General features: G+C 37.6%; 1 protein-coding gene across 6 annotated transcripts in view; it reads right to left on the reverse strand.

The window, feature by feature from the left end:
- N4BP2 (NEDD4 binding protein 2) overlaps positions 1 to 15,598 on the reverse strand; it is a 40,188-nt gene that overhangs the window by 14,875 nt on the left and 9,715 nt on the right. For 4 of the 6 annotated variants that reach the window (XM_071743699.1, XM_071743701.1, XM_071743696.1 and 1 more), the window contains exons 4-10: positions 11,727 to 12,069; positions 10,226 to 11,447; positions 9,303 to 9,427; positions 8,013 to 8,101; positions 7,235 to 7,311; positions 5,013 to 5,168; positions 360 to 2,683 (exon numbers count right to left, since the gene is read on the reverse strand). In XM_071743699.1, the coding sequence (XP_071599800.1) occupies positions 360 to 2,683; positions 5,013 to 5,168; positions 7,235 to 7,311; positions 8,013 to 8,101; positions 9,303 to 9,427; positions 10,226 to 11,447; positions 11,727 to 11,946 (4,213 nt within the window). In that variant the 5' untranslated portion in view covers positions 11,947 to 12,069. The remainder of the gene's footprint in view (positions 1 to 359; positions 2,684 to 5,012; positions 5,169 to 7,234; positions 7,312 to 8,012; positions 8,102 to 9,302; positions 9,428 to 10,225; positions 11,448 to 11,726; positions 12,070 to 15,598) is intronic. The other 2 variants (XM_071743700.1, XM_071743698.1) reach the window with 1 other exon arrangement.

Genomic DNA, 15,598 nt, shown 5'->3' on the forward strand with positions numbered 1-15,598 from the left:
CTAACCACTCATAATTTGCATCTTCCTCATCATCTTAATATCCCTTCAGAGTCTGAATATAGGCTCAAAGGCCTGTTGCTCAAAATGCAAATAAGCCAACATATTTTCTTACTCTTTTAAAAAGTACACGCATATACAAAAAGGCAGAAGGTAGCACTACTGCATTTGTATTTTTTGCCAGGCTTAGTTCAGTTCCATTTTTGGACTCACAAAAGCATGCAACAGTATCAAGAGGAACTGTACAAGTCTATTCCCTAAAAATCAAGCATGAGGAGAAATAAGGAACAGGCAAATGAAGAACAGTTTTCTTATGCAAACTGAGTTTTTTCATTAAAATGTGGATAATATTATGCCCATACCTGCATCAATGCCAACAGGCCCAAATATTTCATTCAACTGGAGGGCCAGTTCAGGAGGCAACGTTAGTTCTAGACAATCTATATTGAAGTTTGGATGTGATTCTGGTATAGGTCTTTGTATCTTGGCTTTAGTGTCATCCCTGCTTGGAGTTTCAACTTCTCTACCATGTATCTCCCTAGAACTCTCCTGGATTTCTTTATCTGTCTCCAGTTCTTTATCAGTCCTAGGATCCACCAGAGGTGCATGATCCATTTCCAGCAACGAAGGAGTCACTTTGGGGTTTTCTACGTTGCTTTCTGAAGAGTTACTGTCACTTTCATTATTTAATTCAAATTTTAAATCAGCAGAAGTCATGTTAGGACTGTGATGCAAAGCCATGGGTATACATAAACCTGTATCAAATTGTGAGACTGATTGATTATTTGTATTTTCTTCAATAGGACTCTCACACTCTATCTTCTGCTTTCCTGAAATGGGTATCTCAGGGATACTTTCTACTGAGCCTCCATCAGTTTGAGGGGATGCATCTCCAGAATTTTTCAGTTCTGCTGAATCATGCAATGAGGCATCAGTCAACAAGCCAGGCACATCACCATCTGTCACAGTTGCCTTGGTAGCCCTACTTTCTGCAATGCTGAGCGATGAGCTCGTATCTTCTGAATGCTCAGAAGTATCAGCAGCCTCAGTTTTTTGAGACATTTGTTCAGAGTCTTTGCAATTCTCATCATAGTTTGTACCTGTCTTGAAATCAAGGTCTTTGACAAGTGGTTCATGTTCTCTTACTTGAAAGCATTCAGTATCAACATCTTTGCATAATTTCTCATTGCAGTCTAACAGCAGACCCGTGGTCCAGTCTAAGTCTTTGTTACATCTTTCATACAGATCTTTCAGAGCTTCAAATGACACAGATTCAAAAAGATTACACAGTGTATTCAGCTTTTCAGACTCATCAATATTGGTAAGTTCACTTTCTTCCACAAATGTACTTTTATCATACATAACTTGATAGGGTACTTTTTCCAGAGGATCTGAAACATTATCTATGTTTTTTGATTTGAAGCCATCTAGTCTACCATGTAATACTTTGGTAGTCTCAGGAAAAAGCATTTTCTTTTCTAATCTCCACAGGATCGCAAAGTCCTGTGACTCAGTCTGTGAATGGCTACTTCTTTGTCCACATGAGCTTGTGTCATGTCCCTCTTCTGCTGTGTTTGGTACAGACAAGTGTTCCTCTTCCTTGGGATGTGGCAAATTGTTGTTTGTAAAAGTGAGAGCTAATTTGTGATGTTTCCTCATTCTCTTATTTTGCTGGGTTTTTTTCTCACTAACAGTTTCACCAGCTACTGTTTCAGATTCGTGCATATGCAAACTCTTTGCATCTGGTTGCTCTGCAGTGTTTGCAGGTGTCCCACAAATCACATCTACTGTCTCAAGAACACTTCTATTAATGTCACTTTCACTATTTCTACCTTCATCAGACTGATTTAGACTTGTCTTTCTTATTCTCCTTGACCTTTGTTGTCTCTGTTCTAAGGAGCCTGAGACAGGCCAATGCCCTATCATTTGAAATTCCAGTGTAACTTTATCTGAACTAGCTGAGGAACAACTAGAGGCTACATTTCCTTCCTCCTGTGCTTTTTCGACAGTACAGGTCCCATGCAAGTCTGACTGTTCTTCTTTACTTAACTCAGTATACTGCTGATTGGGAGTTTTAATTTCCTTATCACTCTTTTCAGAAGATTTTTCTAGTCTTCTAGCTCTTTTGATTCTCTGTCCCATCCTTTGTTCTACAGGCCAGTCACCCAGGAAGTTTAGTAGTTGTGGTTTTTCTGACATGTCAGAAGCTGAGCTGTTTGGTTCCAGTATGCTACTACTTTGTGCTGATTCTGGTTCCACACATGTATTACCCAACTGTTCAACTTCAGTTTGAACTCTGAGAAACTTGTTATTGTCCTGTTCCTCGACTCCTCTTGTATGCAAACACACAGTCTCTTCAGCTGTAGTCATATCAACCTCATTCATTTCTGTTACAGTATCTTTTTCTGTATTTTCTCCCTTTTCATCTTTCTTCTCCATGGCCTGTTCTTTTTCTACAGACGCTGATAAAGAAACATTGAAGTCATCTTGAACAGTGCTGTTCTCAGAATTGTGTTCCACTGTGTTAATTTCCATTTCTTTTTCCTCTTTCTGAAGATGTCCAGGATCACTTTCTAATGTTGAAGAAGTACTGGGAAAATTTTTATTATCTTCAGCTAATTCAAGAGGCTCCACATCAGAAGCAAAAGATTTTTCTTCCTTTTCATCAGACTGTGCCTCTCTCTTTCTGAAAGACAAATTGGAATGAAAGATAAATCCATTTCAAACCTTCTTTATAAACTTATCCACATTTTTAATTTTGGCTTGACTATTTAAATATTTTCAAATTAAAGACCAGAAATTACCTTTTAGTACACTAATCATCCAGTTAAAAATTCCAATGAGAGGACAACAAATTTAAGACTTATCCCTATCCTCAACACTCATCCTACTTCCTATCCCATCCTCAACAGTATGGTGCAAAGAATACTTTTTCAATTTTGAGCTGAAGCACTCTGCTGCTAGACATTTCCTCCTGCAGACCAGCAAAACTGGTAAGTATGCTTTTATTTAATGACTATTGCTTTTTATTGATGGCTAAATGCTAAACAAAGTTTAGAATTAAACTAGATCACATGCCATATCATTTTTATGTTTATACCATTATCATACCAATCTACTACATTCCATTAATTATTAGTGCTCACTGCATTTTCAAATACATTAAGCATGAAAAACACAAATACTAAATACAATAAGATCTGTTTTTCTATGCCTTGTTATGGTGCTTATACAGCACTATTCAATCAGGCACTACAAAATAGTTATGAATTTAACCAACATAAATCTGGACAAGTCTAAATTAAATATACTAAAGACCAGGTAGGGAACTTATTACTGCACAAAGAATTCACCTTCTATCACAAAAAAAAATCATCTAATACCAACACATAGACTCAAGAACAGTGATTTGTTTGTATCTGGGACATTTTTCTGATAAGCATTTCACAGATTTCAAGTGTTTTGTTTCTACAAGGCACATCCAAGAGCACATTTCTAAGGTAAGAGAAAGTCACTTAATTGTCTTATTGAGAAGTAACACACAGCCATACCAGGACATTTTCAAAAAGCATCAGAGAGTTGACTATATGCCTTGACCAGTCACTTCTAGAAAACATGAAATTCTTAAAAATTAAGAAAACTATGTAGTGCATTTCTTTTTATTATTTTTTTTTTTAATGCATTCACTGCTCAGCAGCATTACTTGGGTTCTGTTGCTGTGGTGGTAAATTCCTCCTTTCACTGAACACCACTGCAATGTCAGCACCAGCCAACACTGTTCTTGCTTTAGTTACAAGGGCAGTGAACCCAACAGTGTTCTTGTTTCAATAGCAAATGCATTAGGCTGAGCTAACTAGGGCAGTAAGCTGAAACAATCTGCTACCTCCTTGTCCTAGTGCAAATGCAGTCAGTTGGGATGACTGGGCACTCCTTAAATGTACCTGGAACTCCTGTTGCCTGGGAAACATCCCCAAGATGCCTCCTGCTTGGATCATAAGCCCACTCGGAAAGTTGCCAAAGATTTCCTTACTCAAATTGTGGCCACAATGGAAAAATACTGACCAAAGCCAACCATCTTGTAATGCTTACAAATAATGATCCTAAAATGAGGCCCTTTGGAGCTCTCTGGGACTTCAGCAGACTGCTACCCTATGTCTCATGAAGTAAGCTGGTGTATCCAAAAGAAAACAGTGAGCAGTCTCCTACTTAGAATTTTGCAGCAAAAAGATTGAATCACAGTCATATATTATAACCCAGTCTTGCAGAGATAAGTCAGAAGAATATTTCACTGCAAGTTTTTTTTGGTGCAGTTTGAAGATCAGTAGGCACCAAAATTCATTAACATCTTGACATGGGTTGACATCTATATCTGTGTGTGTGTGTAAGCAATTTAGTTTAGAAACTTTGTAAAATTTTTAATTAACCCACTTTGATTATATAAGTTGTTGATCACTGATCAAGAGTTGCTACTAATTTAAATATTGCTAGAAAATTATACAACCTAATTTTGTTATTTGTTATAATAGTGTAAATCAATCTCAATTGCTGCTATTCCAAATCACAACAAACCCATAATAATGTGTTGAAGTACTACAATGAAATTCTGTATCCAAACCCTTTGGGGATAAACCATTGACCAAGTCTGGGACCAGGAGTGGATTCAGCTGCACCTTGCTTCCTCTCTGAGAAGGAGTTGAGAAAGCAAGGGGCTTCACTTGAAACCTCAGGACTCAATGTGAAGGTCTCAGTAAATATCAATTTCTCTGATCCTCAGTAAATCAATCCAATTCCAATCCCTACAGGTCCTTTTCACATAGCAAGAAAGTGATCTTTGTCATCAAACTCTGTTAAGTCTAGCTTTTGTAAATCTGTATTAAAATCACCTTTTCCTAATACCTTTGTCAGGGATTCTTTAAGTGACCTTAAGATCTGCCACTCCTGTCCATGACAGATGCTATGAAGTCTGAAGTTTCAGCCTTTTATTTGAGACTATAAAAGTAGTAAAAGAACCTAACCTATGGCTTTCCTCCTGATAAGGATCTTCACTCCAGCCAGCAGCTTCTGATTTGTCTGGGACAGAAGAATCCAATATTGAGCTGACAGAAAGGCAGAATTCATACCGTTCCAACATTCTTCTGATCTTTTCTTTAGACACACCATGAATGTTTCGCCTGTGAATTAAAAAAAAATAAAATAAAAAGAAGTGTTTCAGATTTGTGTAATACAATGACAGAAGATAATAATTCAATAACCAATTAAATTATATTAAGTTTACTAACCAGAGAATTCAGGGGGACAGGGCAAAAGCTGTGAAACAGCAATTCTTTCTGTATCAGTGCACTAAGGCATTCCAAAGAGGGAACGTTAGACAAATGATGGCTCCACTTGACTTCTCCACCCCACCTGGTGGTCTTGCTCTGCAATAGGATGTTTGGCTCAATCCTAAAATCTAAACCTGTACTAATAATTCATCTTCTTCAAGTAAGTATCAAAAACACCACATCAGATCCTGACAATGTAGGAAATCAAAATGGGTGTGGAAGCTTTCTGAATTCAGTCTTCCTTCACTGGTTTTGCTAAAACTAAGAACTCCTTGAGCCTTGAGGAAAACCTGTTCACCTATCATTTTGGACATCCTAGTAATTTTCGCTAACTTAGAACAAAAACTGAAGGTACAGGAGGAAATGTTTAAGTTCTGTTTTAAGAAAGAAAACAACCTTCCTTACCTCATTTGAAAAGTGGCCACCTTTAAGCTAGGCATTCAAATTGAGATGACAACAGGTATCGTGAAATCACAAAATAATTTACGTTGAAAGGGGCATAGTCCAAGCTCCTACTCAGAAGTACAGCTAGATCAGGTTGCACAGAGATTTGTCAAATTCTGAATGTCCCTAATGACTGAAAGTCTACAAATTCTCTAGGCAGCCTCTTTCAGTGCCTTCCACCCTTTCAGACTAAGCTCTGTTTTTTTAAGTAATCAAAATTTTCCAAGTTCCAACTTGCTTTTGGTTTTGTCCTATCCCAGCACAATTCTCAGAAAATATATTTTCAGTCTTCTCTATAACCTCCCAAAAGGCAGCAGAACACAACAACACATTCCTCCCTTAACTTCCTCTTCTTAAGGCTCAAAAAATTACTCTTGCTCAATTCAGTACCATCTGCAACTCTGCTGAGAGTGCACTTTGTCCCAACATCCTAGTTGTAAAAAGGACATTAAATGGTAATGGATATTAATCCTAGAGAAACATCAGCCTGCTCTTGGACTTGGAAACACTGATCATACCCTTTGAACCTGGCATGCAGCCAGCCTTCCAGGTACCTTATTATTCACTTATATAGGGTTTATGTCTTGTCTGTTTTGGCTCTAAGGAATGGGTGACTGTGTAGAAGGTCCTGCTAAAGAAGAGGCAAAACAACAATGGTGATGCACAGGGGTTTGCCCCTCTCATACCATAAGGTGCCAATTGTCATAAACTCAGTAACAGCAGAAATATTTCAAATAAGGCAACAGACCAGTGTAGTGAAATGAGGCAACCAGGTGGCACTAATTGACAGGTAGTGGGCATAACCTTGTGTTAAGCCCACCTGTGCCTGATTAGGGCAGACCTCAACTGCTCATGAGCAGGATTAGAGGGCCAATAAATCTCACTCCTGAGGAAGCCAGGAGAGGGTTTAGCACTGAATCAGTGCTACTGCTCCAAAAGTACCCTCCCCTCTGGCTTCCTCAGGTGTGAGCTTTATTGGCCCCCTAATCCAGCTCATGAGCAGTTGGGGCCTGCCCTAATCAGGCACAGGTGGGCTTAACACAAGGTCATGCCCACTACCTGTCAATTAGTGCCACCTGGTTGCCTCATTTCACTACAGACCAGCCAGATACAAAACCAGCCTATTCTTACACCATTTTTGCAACACCAGGAACCCAAAGGAGCAGTCACTGTGCCTTAAATTCAAAAGATTTGCAGTCATGATAATATCACATAGTATCTATGTGATGCTATGTGAATAAGTCTCTTGTACTTAATCAGAACAAAATGACAGAAAAAAAATCGTAACAGATAAAACACCATAATACATTGTAGAAAAAAAATAATAAAATGCCATTTACTATTGCAAAAATCTTGACTGGTATTTTACTGCTTCCTCAACCATTGTACTAAGTGGTATCTTTTTAAAAATAATAGGTTTTGACCTGTGAACTATGTATCATCTAATATGAATTTTTCCATTATATTCTTACCTTTCAAGTTCTTTTGGCTTAAACTTCCACCAAGTATCCGGTTCTCGGAAAATGACTTTGTAATTGAACTGCTGAGCCTGAACAAAACAGATATAAACAAGAACAAGCCACATCATCCATTTCTTATTTCTGTGAAAAAGCACACAAAATGTATAGCCTGCTTCTTTAAAACTGTTTTTTTATGGTTTTTGAAAACAATTAAACATTTGGAATTACATACTTTAGTTCAGAGTTTCACCTCTGATTATGAAGTAAAACGGAGATTTAAAAAAATACACATAGGCATCACTTCAATTAAAAATATTAACTAAATCTGCATAACCTTAAGCAAGCTAGCAACATTTGATAACTCTAGACCTCCAACTGGTCAACTGGTATCTGCCTCATTTATGATGAAGCTAAGATCAAGTTTTCAAAGTTCATGTAGCATCAAACATCACTCATTAATTAGTGCAAACTACATTCTGAAAGTAACCTGTAATTTTACTGATCATAAGAATGATCAGGGAGCAGAATTTGGTTTCCTCAACAATTGTTTCTGTGCCAAAGAGCATAGCACTTGACTTTGTCACTGGAAACTAGGCTAGGTCAGTGCTCAGGAATGCACAAAATATGACACTGGGTAATACAATTTCCTTTTAACACTTTTGGGTTTTTTACCTCAAACTTCCTTGTGGAATAACAGCTAGGCTGAGAAAGACAATCTCATTTTAAAACATATATTGTTGCCATGCCGATCAATAATCCCTTTCCACACTAATCAAATTGTAATACTAACCAAAGTAACATAAGGCTTCATCTCCCATGCTTGTGTGTTTGTGTTGTCTATTATTATAGGAGAGATTCTCATTTCAAATGCTTCTTTGGCTGAAAGACACACATGTACAAGAGAAGGTCATACAGTTCATTTCATTATAATAGGATGGGTGTGTAACATTTATATTCATTCTCTAAATTTGCAATATTTTTAAAGTACATAATCCATAATGATTATCCACTGCGTAAAGAAGTCTTGCCATGGCTTATTCTGTTTCAAGGACACCATTTCAGTAATTCCTCCCCTCAAATGTAAAGCCACTGAGATACAGCATCGGTTTTTTATATGTATGACAACCAAGGACAGAAAATGCAAATGTAAAATGCACCAAGAAGACTAAACAATCAGTAAATTAAACTAAAAGTAACTACATGATCGCCTTAAAGTGGACTTCTCTGTTGCATACAAAAGTCTTGGCTTTATAACAGTCTTAAGATTAGTCTACTTTGTATATAAAATACGAAAAAAATCAAAACAATTATGGTAATTTAAATAAACAGTAATTAAATGTTTAGAATCACTAGCTTTTAGAATCACTAGCTTTAGTGTTTAGAATCACTAGCATTTTTTATGACTAGTTAGAACCACTAGATACAGAACCATGCTTTTGTAGCTATGTTACAATGCATCTGAACAAAGTTATCACTGACTCACATGTTTCTTATTAACCCACTTCTCCACTGCTTAGAAAAGTAAACATGGTTCAAATTTAGCAAATAAGAGAGTTGTTCTATAGTGGGATTATTGAAAGCCACTATCAAAAATCATACTGACTATGGAAAAAAAAAACCCTCATTAATTCTGTCTTGCTCTTATGATTTTGTTGTAAATTTGTCACACATTTACTGCTCATGAGAAAAAATAATCAAGAGCCAAAAAATATCTCTGTGTTATTTCTATCAACATCCTCATCACTTACTACATTTGCACATATAATGGCTCATCTCAAATGAAGTACTTCTGGGAGACAGCACAAATTACCACTCCAGAAATGGGACACCACCCAAAATACATACTGTGATAAAATCTGAAGACAAAACAGTCTTTGGACAAAGACACTGGGACTTTTGATCACACAATGGACAGATGACTTCTGAATTTGTGCTCGTATTATTTTTCCACATACATATTAAGAAATATTTCTATGATGGGATAACTGCTTGTCCTGTGACACAGGCACTGCAGGACAGGCAGCTTTTTGAACAGCACACATGCACTTAACTGCAAGCTAATCCCTTATTTATTTCTCACCTCGTTTCCTGTTCCAGTCATGTGCTTCCCCTAAGCAATCAGGATCATAATGGTATTGTCCATGTTTATAAAAGTAATCATCAGTACTAAGAATTATTCCATCTGGATTATCCTCAAGCAAAGTCCTGTGAAAGATCAAGAAGTAAATAGCTTTTATCCCTTCTCCTCCCAAGCTCTGCTGACACATACATGCATGTAGTCACTTGCACAAAACCAAGATTATTTGGAATGGAAGCAGCAAATTCAGGTAAGGGGGTGAAAATCATCCTCCAGGCAAGTGTGATCTGCCATAATTTCACTCAGTTGCCAAATGCTGAGGATATCTAGGGGAAAGGTTCTCTAGAAGTCTCATTTTCTAATTATGGAAGTGTTTTTCCATCTATACCTAGTGACATACTTTTGCACTGACAAATACATACGCAGTCTTAATTGTACCAAATATTTCATCTGCTGGACAAAACAGTCTAAGCTCAATCTAGGCTTTTGGAGAGTTAGAAAAGAAATCAATAATTCATCCCAAGAAGCTCCACCTGTACTACTTACACAAATTCCAACAGTGGAAGGGGAATTGCTGCCTATAAAGAGCTGGCATTATTTCCATCCATGTTATTGGACTGAAACACCTGAAATGAACTGTGACTGAAAGAACACAGCACATCTAATACTACTACAAGGATCCTCTGCTGACACAAATGCCTTTGGTAAGTGCTGGAAGTTAAAGGTAACCCCTCCCATTTCTATTTTCACTAGAGGTCAGTGAGCTCAGCAGCTCAGCTCAGCTGCAATAATTATTACTCATCATGTATGGCAATTAGGGTATAAGCATAACTATTTGCAAATGACAAAAAATTGCTTCTGCCTGCACTAAATCCTGTACACAATTATGCAATTTATTTTAAAAGCTCACAATATAGATGTTCTACCTTGCCAAATACGATTTTCCTGATCCTGGAACACCTCTGAGAAGAACAAGTACTTGACCTACAAGATGCATCTTTTTTCTCATCATGTGACAAACAGGCGGCTGCTGTGCTTGCGAGAAGTTCAATTTTGAGTTTCTATCTTGATTTCCCCATACCTTCAGAGAAGGGTTGTTGTCCCAGGCATTTGAAACCACTGGAGAGGGAAAAAAAGGTCCTTTTCCCAAAGTCCTAGAGTCTGAAACAGGTCTCCATTGCCCTGGACCTACAGCCACAGGAGTTACAAAGCTGTTATTTCCACTGCATGGATAAAATGCGGGAGCCATGAGATTCCAGTGCTGTTGAAGCTGACACGATGGTGTCAAGTTACAACCCTGCTGAGTGAGCTGAAAATAGGCAGGTTCTGGGATTTTGAAACTGGATGTTTCAAGAGAGACAGAAGGTTCTGGAAGAGAAGTGCTTTGGGGGCTGCTTGAGACAGTCACTACCTCTTCATGCTGTTCTAAGCATCCTGAATTAGAAGTTGCAGTGCCAACTACTCCAAATTCCAGAGGTCTTTGCGAGGCCACAACAGGAGCCGCTGTCACACTTTTTTGATCCAAAACAGTATCTTGTGTTTGTTCAGAATTTCCACATGGTATTTCTCCATTTGATTGTTTACAGACTTCTGAAGGTACGTCATGTTGAACACGTATGTCTGACACATCAGCATCTTCCAGTATCTGTTCAAAATCATCTGTTGCAGCTGGGGAGTTTGTCTGGGTGCTCAGCTGACTCCTGGGTGGCTGAGAACAGGCAAAGTTTTCTAAAAACTCATTATTTGTCCCTGTTTGCTGTGGAAAAAGTAGCTCACCGCAACCTGAATCAGATTTTTCCCACTCAAGAAATTCATTAAAGCCATCATGTTCCACACAGTACTTTTGTACTACTTGGTCATTTGTGGAATTAGTCAATTCATCGCTCAAGTTGTATTTCCAAACAGCATTTTCTATTAATGAATCCAGTTCTTCAGTCAGCTCCACATCAGGTGATAGGACCTTTTCTTTATCTTCCTTGGAATTACTTTGTTCTGCAGCACTTCCCCCCATTCTTTCATTTGCAACAGATCTTTGCTGATTAATAAGAGCTAGTGATGATGCTACTGAATCACAACTCAAGGTTTTTGAAGATGCTACTCCTTTGGCATGGGTGGACAGCTCTAGCAGACAATCCATAGCGTTTTCTACTGTTGAATAAGGTAAAGAGAATAAAGTATGGTCAACTAAACAAAGACAAGCTGATGTGAATGCAATTTTTTTTTACTTGAAGAAGGATTTATCACAACTAAAGAGACAAACAAATAAGAGTTCACACAGCTTCAACTCCCTTGATCTGTGTCTCATTAAAGGCAGGCATCAGTACAGACATATTGCAAAATAATAACATAATAAGCATTAAAAATATTATGAAAATATTTTCTAAAAATTATTAGAGTTAACTGGGGGAAAAAAATATTATTATTTACCTTTAAAATCACATTCAGACAGAACCATATAAACCACACTAGGATCTAGGTCAGAAAACATCTCTGACATGCTGTTCAAGAGCTCTTCCTTACGGACACTACGCATTGCTTGTGACACCAAGTGGCTTGGGTCCCCTTGGGATACAGCAACAGCTGACATTCTGTCACAATTGCCATTCTTTGGAGAAGGACTCCCACCAGTTTTCTTCCTTCGTGGCATTTTCCTTAATAAAAATCAACTTGCTTTTCGTTTTAGTTTGTTCACATGGAGCTGAGAGCACCAAGCTCAGAAATCACACAAAAACCTCTCATAACTGGGATATGTATAACAGAAACAACAGACCTGGAAAAAAGAGAACAGAAATTTTAATAAAATACACAGTCGCATGTCCACGTTTCCTATTTAGGTAGCTAACAGATAAAAAAAATCCATAAGCATCCAGGAAAGCATTTTCTCAAAAACTGGGTTTTTTCTTTTCAATTTGCTGACAGCTAAATAGCAACCTTATTTTCCAGCTAACTAGATATTGAATCTGCATCTGGAAGAGAGGACAAATAAAATTAAGTTCAAAAGAGAAATCCAGAGAAGGAAAGGAAGTAATGCAAGGCAACCAGTTGACAAATATTCCTCTGCTAACACCTAACATCATGGAACACTCATAATCTGTTAAAATTCAAAAATTTTGCTCCTCTTACAAAAGTGCTGAATAATATAACAGGTCCATACCTTCTAGACATCCTTCATGACTTCCCACCCCTATATTTTTCAGACTAAACAGCTGAAGTTCTTCTACATTCAAACACTGGTGCAGGTTGCTAAAAGAGCAACCTGGTCTCCAACCATGCAGATTCTCAAGACCTGACCAAATATGGCCCTGAGCAACCTGCTTCATTCAAGTGACCATGCTTGGGTGGGTGAGTTAAACCAGTGTCTCCCCCCCAACTACGACCATAGAGCCTTTGAATACATCCAGTTAAAACATTACAGCATCTGTAATAACTGCAATTACTGCATTAATCTCGTATAGAAAAGGAAAGCAATTACAGTATTGTACAGTAATTGTCATATTCTCTACTTGTACTACAATTGCACAGTATTGTACAATCTCTTTTTCTTTATACCAAATAATGTCAAGGCTCTGTTGTATTCTAGTGATGCTCACAATACAGTAATTGATAATTTTCACAAATTATTGAGAAGACTAACAAACCTTGGTAAGGCTGAGGATCTGAAGTTAATTACAGCAGAGTCCCTATTTAGTAATAACAGTTACTGATTAGGCTATGAAGTATCTGTTTCTATATAAAAATTACTATGCCAGTAATGACCAACTCAACATATGCAGATAAATCATGGCAGCACTTTCAAGCTCACTTGGTCCTTCTCTTCCTGGATCATTGGCACACAAATGATGATGACAGATCAGTGCCAGATTCAGACAGAACTCTGTTTTTCTTCAGCGATGTCTTCCAGCAATCATGAGAAGTATCATTTAGAAGAGGGGGACTGTTACATTCCCAAGTCACAGAAATTTATGTAAGAAAACCCAACAACTCCAGAAGCCCAAGAATTTCTACCATATGTAATATGGACCTTAGATGGACAAATGTGATGGGTGTTTGAAACAATGACGATGTCAACCAAGTCTGAAATGTAACACAAGGAAAACAATACAAAGGAAAAGGAAGAGACAGACTTGCAAAAATAAAAAAGAAACAACAGTGGAAGATGCCAGGGAAACAGACTGAGCTGCAACAATTGCAACTGTTTTTTTTGTTACACTTTTTTTGGTTCACCTCTCTGACCAGCTATCCTTACGCTGTTCTTTACTGACACAAAAGAAGTATTCAAGCAAAATAATTTTTTAAAAAAAGCTGTAGCAAGTCATGTTTTTCAATACTGTATTTCTAATTGATTCATCCTCTAGACAGTTAAGCTGTTCCTCACTGAAAGAGGTCCAGTAAAAAAGAAAAGATCCTGCAAGGCAGAAAAGATATTAATGGACCTTGACATTACTGAATATCCAGAGACTGTAAGCAGAATGCTCCAAGTGTTGTTGATGTTTTAATCTGACTCTCTTATAATGATCAATAAAACACATTCTGTAGCCTAGACTCATAACCAGTTGCCTTACTCCACCATAGGCTACTCCCTTCCCAGTGTCTTGCATCAGGCTATGTATCCCACTATATATTACAATGCCTTACTCTGACCCAATGGAGCCACATGCTGTGTGAAACTTAATCAGTGAATTTACAGTGCATGGGGTAAAGATTATTGATGCCTAAAGTGTTTATCATATTGAATCACAGAGGTAAAAAGAACACAGGGAAAAAGACATCAGTCACCTCAGAACTTACATGCAGATCAAAACCTTGGTGATTCCCACTACATCCATGTATGCTAAGGCAATGCACATATCCACATTTTGTCCCATCTCTCAATCTAAAGTCTTAGTATAATTGTAGAAATTGTTAAACCTACCAGAAACACAGATCAGCATTGCCTATGATTTAATTAAATAAGGTATTTACACAGGCCAGATATTGCATATAGGTATTTTGAAAGAATCTCTTGTTTACCACAATATTTCAATGAAATTCCTCGATGCATTCCTGAGCAGTATCTTCTGTTGATATTACCAAACACAATAAAATTATATAAAAACAGATGCCTGCACATATACAAAGCAGACTGCACTCTATTGTATAAGAGATAACAATAACAGACTGCACTCTATTGTATAAGAGATAACAATAACATGCTTAACAGAAAGGAATAACTTTCACTTGCTTTTTAAGAGCATGCCCGGAACTTCACAGAGATTTTTATCTACTGACTTGCTTTTTCAGATATTTAAGTTTCTTTTTGAAAATCGGTTCACTATAAGAGAGGAAATAATTTTGAATAACTCAACATCAAGGCTTGCAGGTCAGCTATATTTTCATTGGTTCTGATAGCATAATATGAAACAGTCAGTTTTCTGTGGAGAAGGGTTTTTTTCCTCTAAGATTAAAATGGAGTTATAATATAATGATTTAGAAGAGCAGGGCTGTGCTGTAGAAACTGAAAGGGAAATCTAGACAATTAGCCAGAGGCTGCAATACACTTGGAAGTTCACTAGTCAGTTCTGGATACCATGGTTCAACACAAATCCAGTTAGACCAAACAGCTGTTCCATTTCAGCAGTGAGGAAAAACAATATTCCTGTTGCAGTCTCAACTTCACCTATAAAAACAAAATCCATGAGCACCTCCTCACTCACAGTTCTTCAGAAATACACACCTCCTAAAAATAAGGATCTTCTCCCACTGTAATTCAACTACCACAAGCAAGAGTATGCATAAAAACCTGCCCATATCAAAATTACCTTTCAAAGTAAGCAATCTTACAAATATATTTGTCAAGTTAGTGGGCTTTAACATGATCATCTTTCTAATTGGCCTGTGCTTACTTTTAAGGGTAGATATGAGCCTCAGGTGTTTCAGTACTGCTACCCCTAGGGAGCTGGATGGGTGTATCACAGACATTCTGTAGGCACAGGCACCAGTTCAGGATTCATGACAGGCAAGCCTGTCACTACAGAAACAGGCAGGCACTGAAGTAATCAGCCTAACACAACAACTTCTTCTTTCCCCTTCAACAGACAGACCAATGAAGTATAGATAAGTGGCTGACTTGTCACAGCAAAAGGATGGGCCAAGATCTCAGTCCTTCTCAGTCTTTCAGTCCACTGAACTTTCCACTCTAGTGAAAGGAAAACCAAGTTCCATAAACTAGTTCTAAGAATGTGCTTATAATTCCCTGGGGCAAAGAAAGATGACCAATGTGTCTGTCAGTTATACAGAAGACAAATATGCAAGTCGTTTTT

This window comes from Heliangelus exortis, chromosome 4 (assembly GCF_036169615.1).
Source record: "Heliangelus exortis chromosome 4, bHelExo1.hap1, whole genome shotgun sequence".
NCBI lineage: Eukaryota > Metazoa > Chordata > Aves > Apodiformes > Trochilidae > Heliangelus > Heliangelus exortis.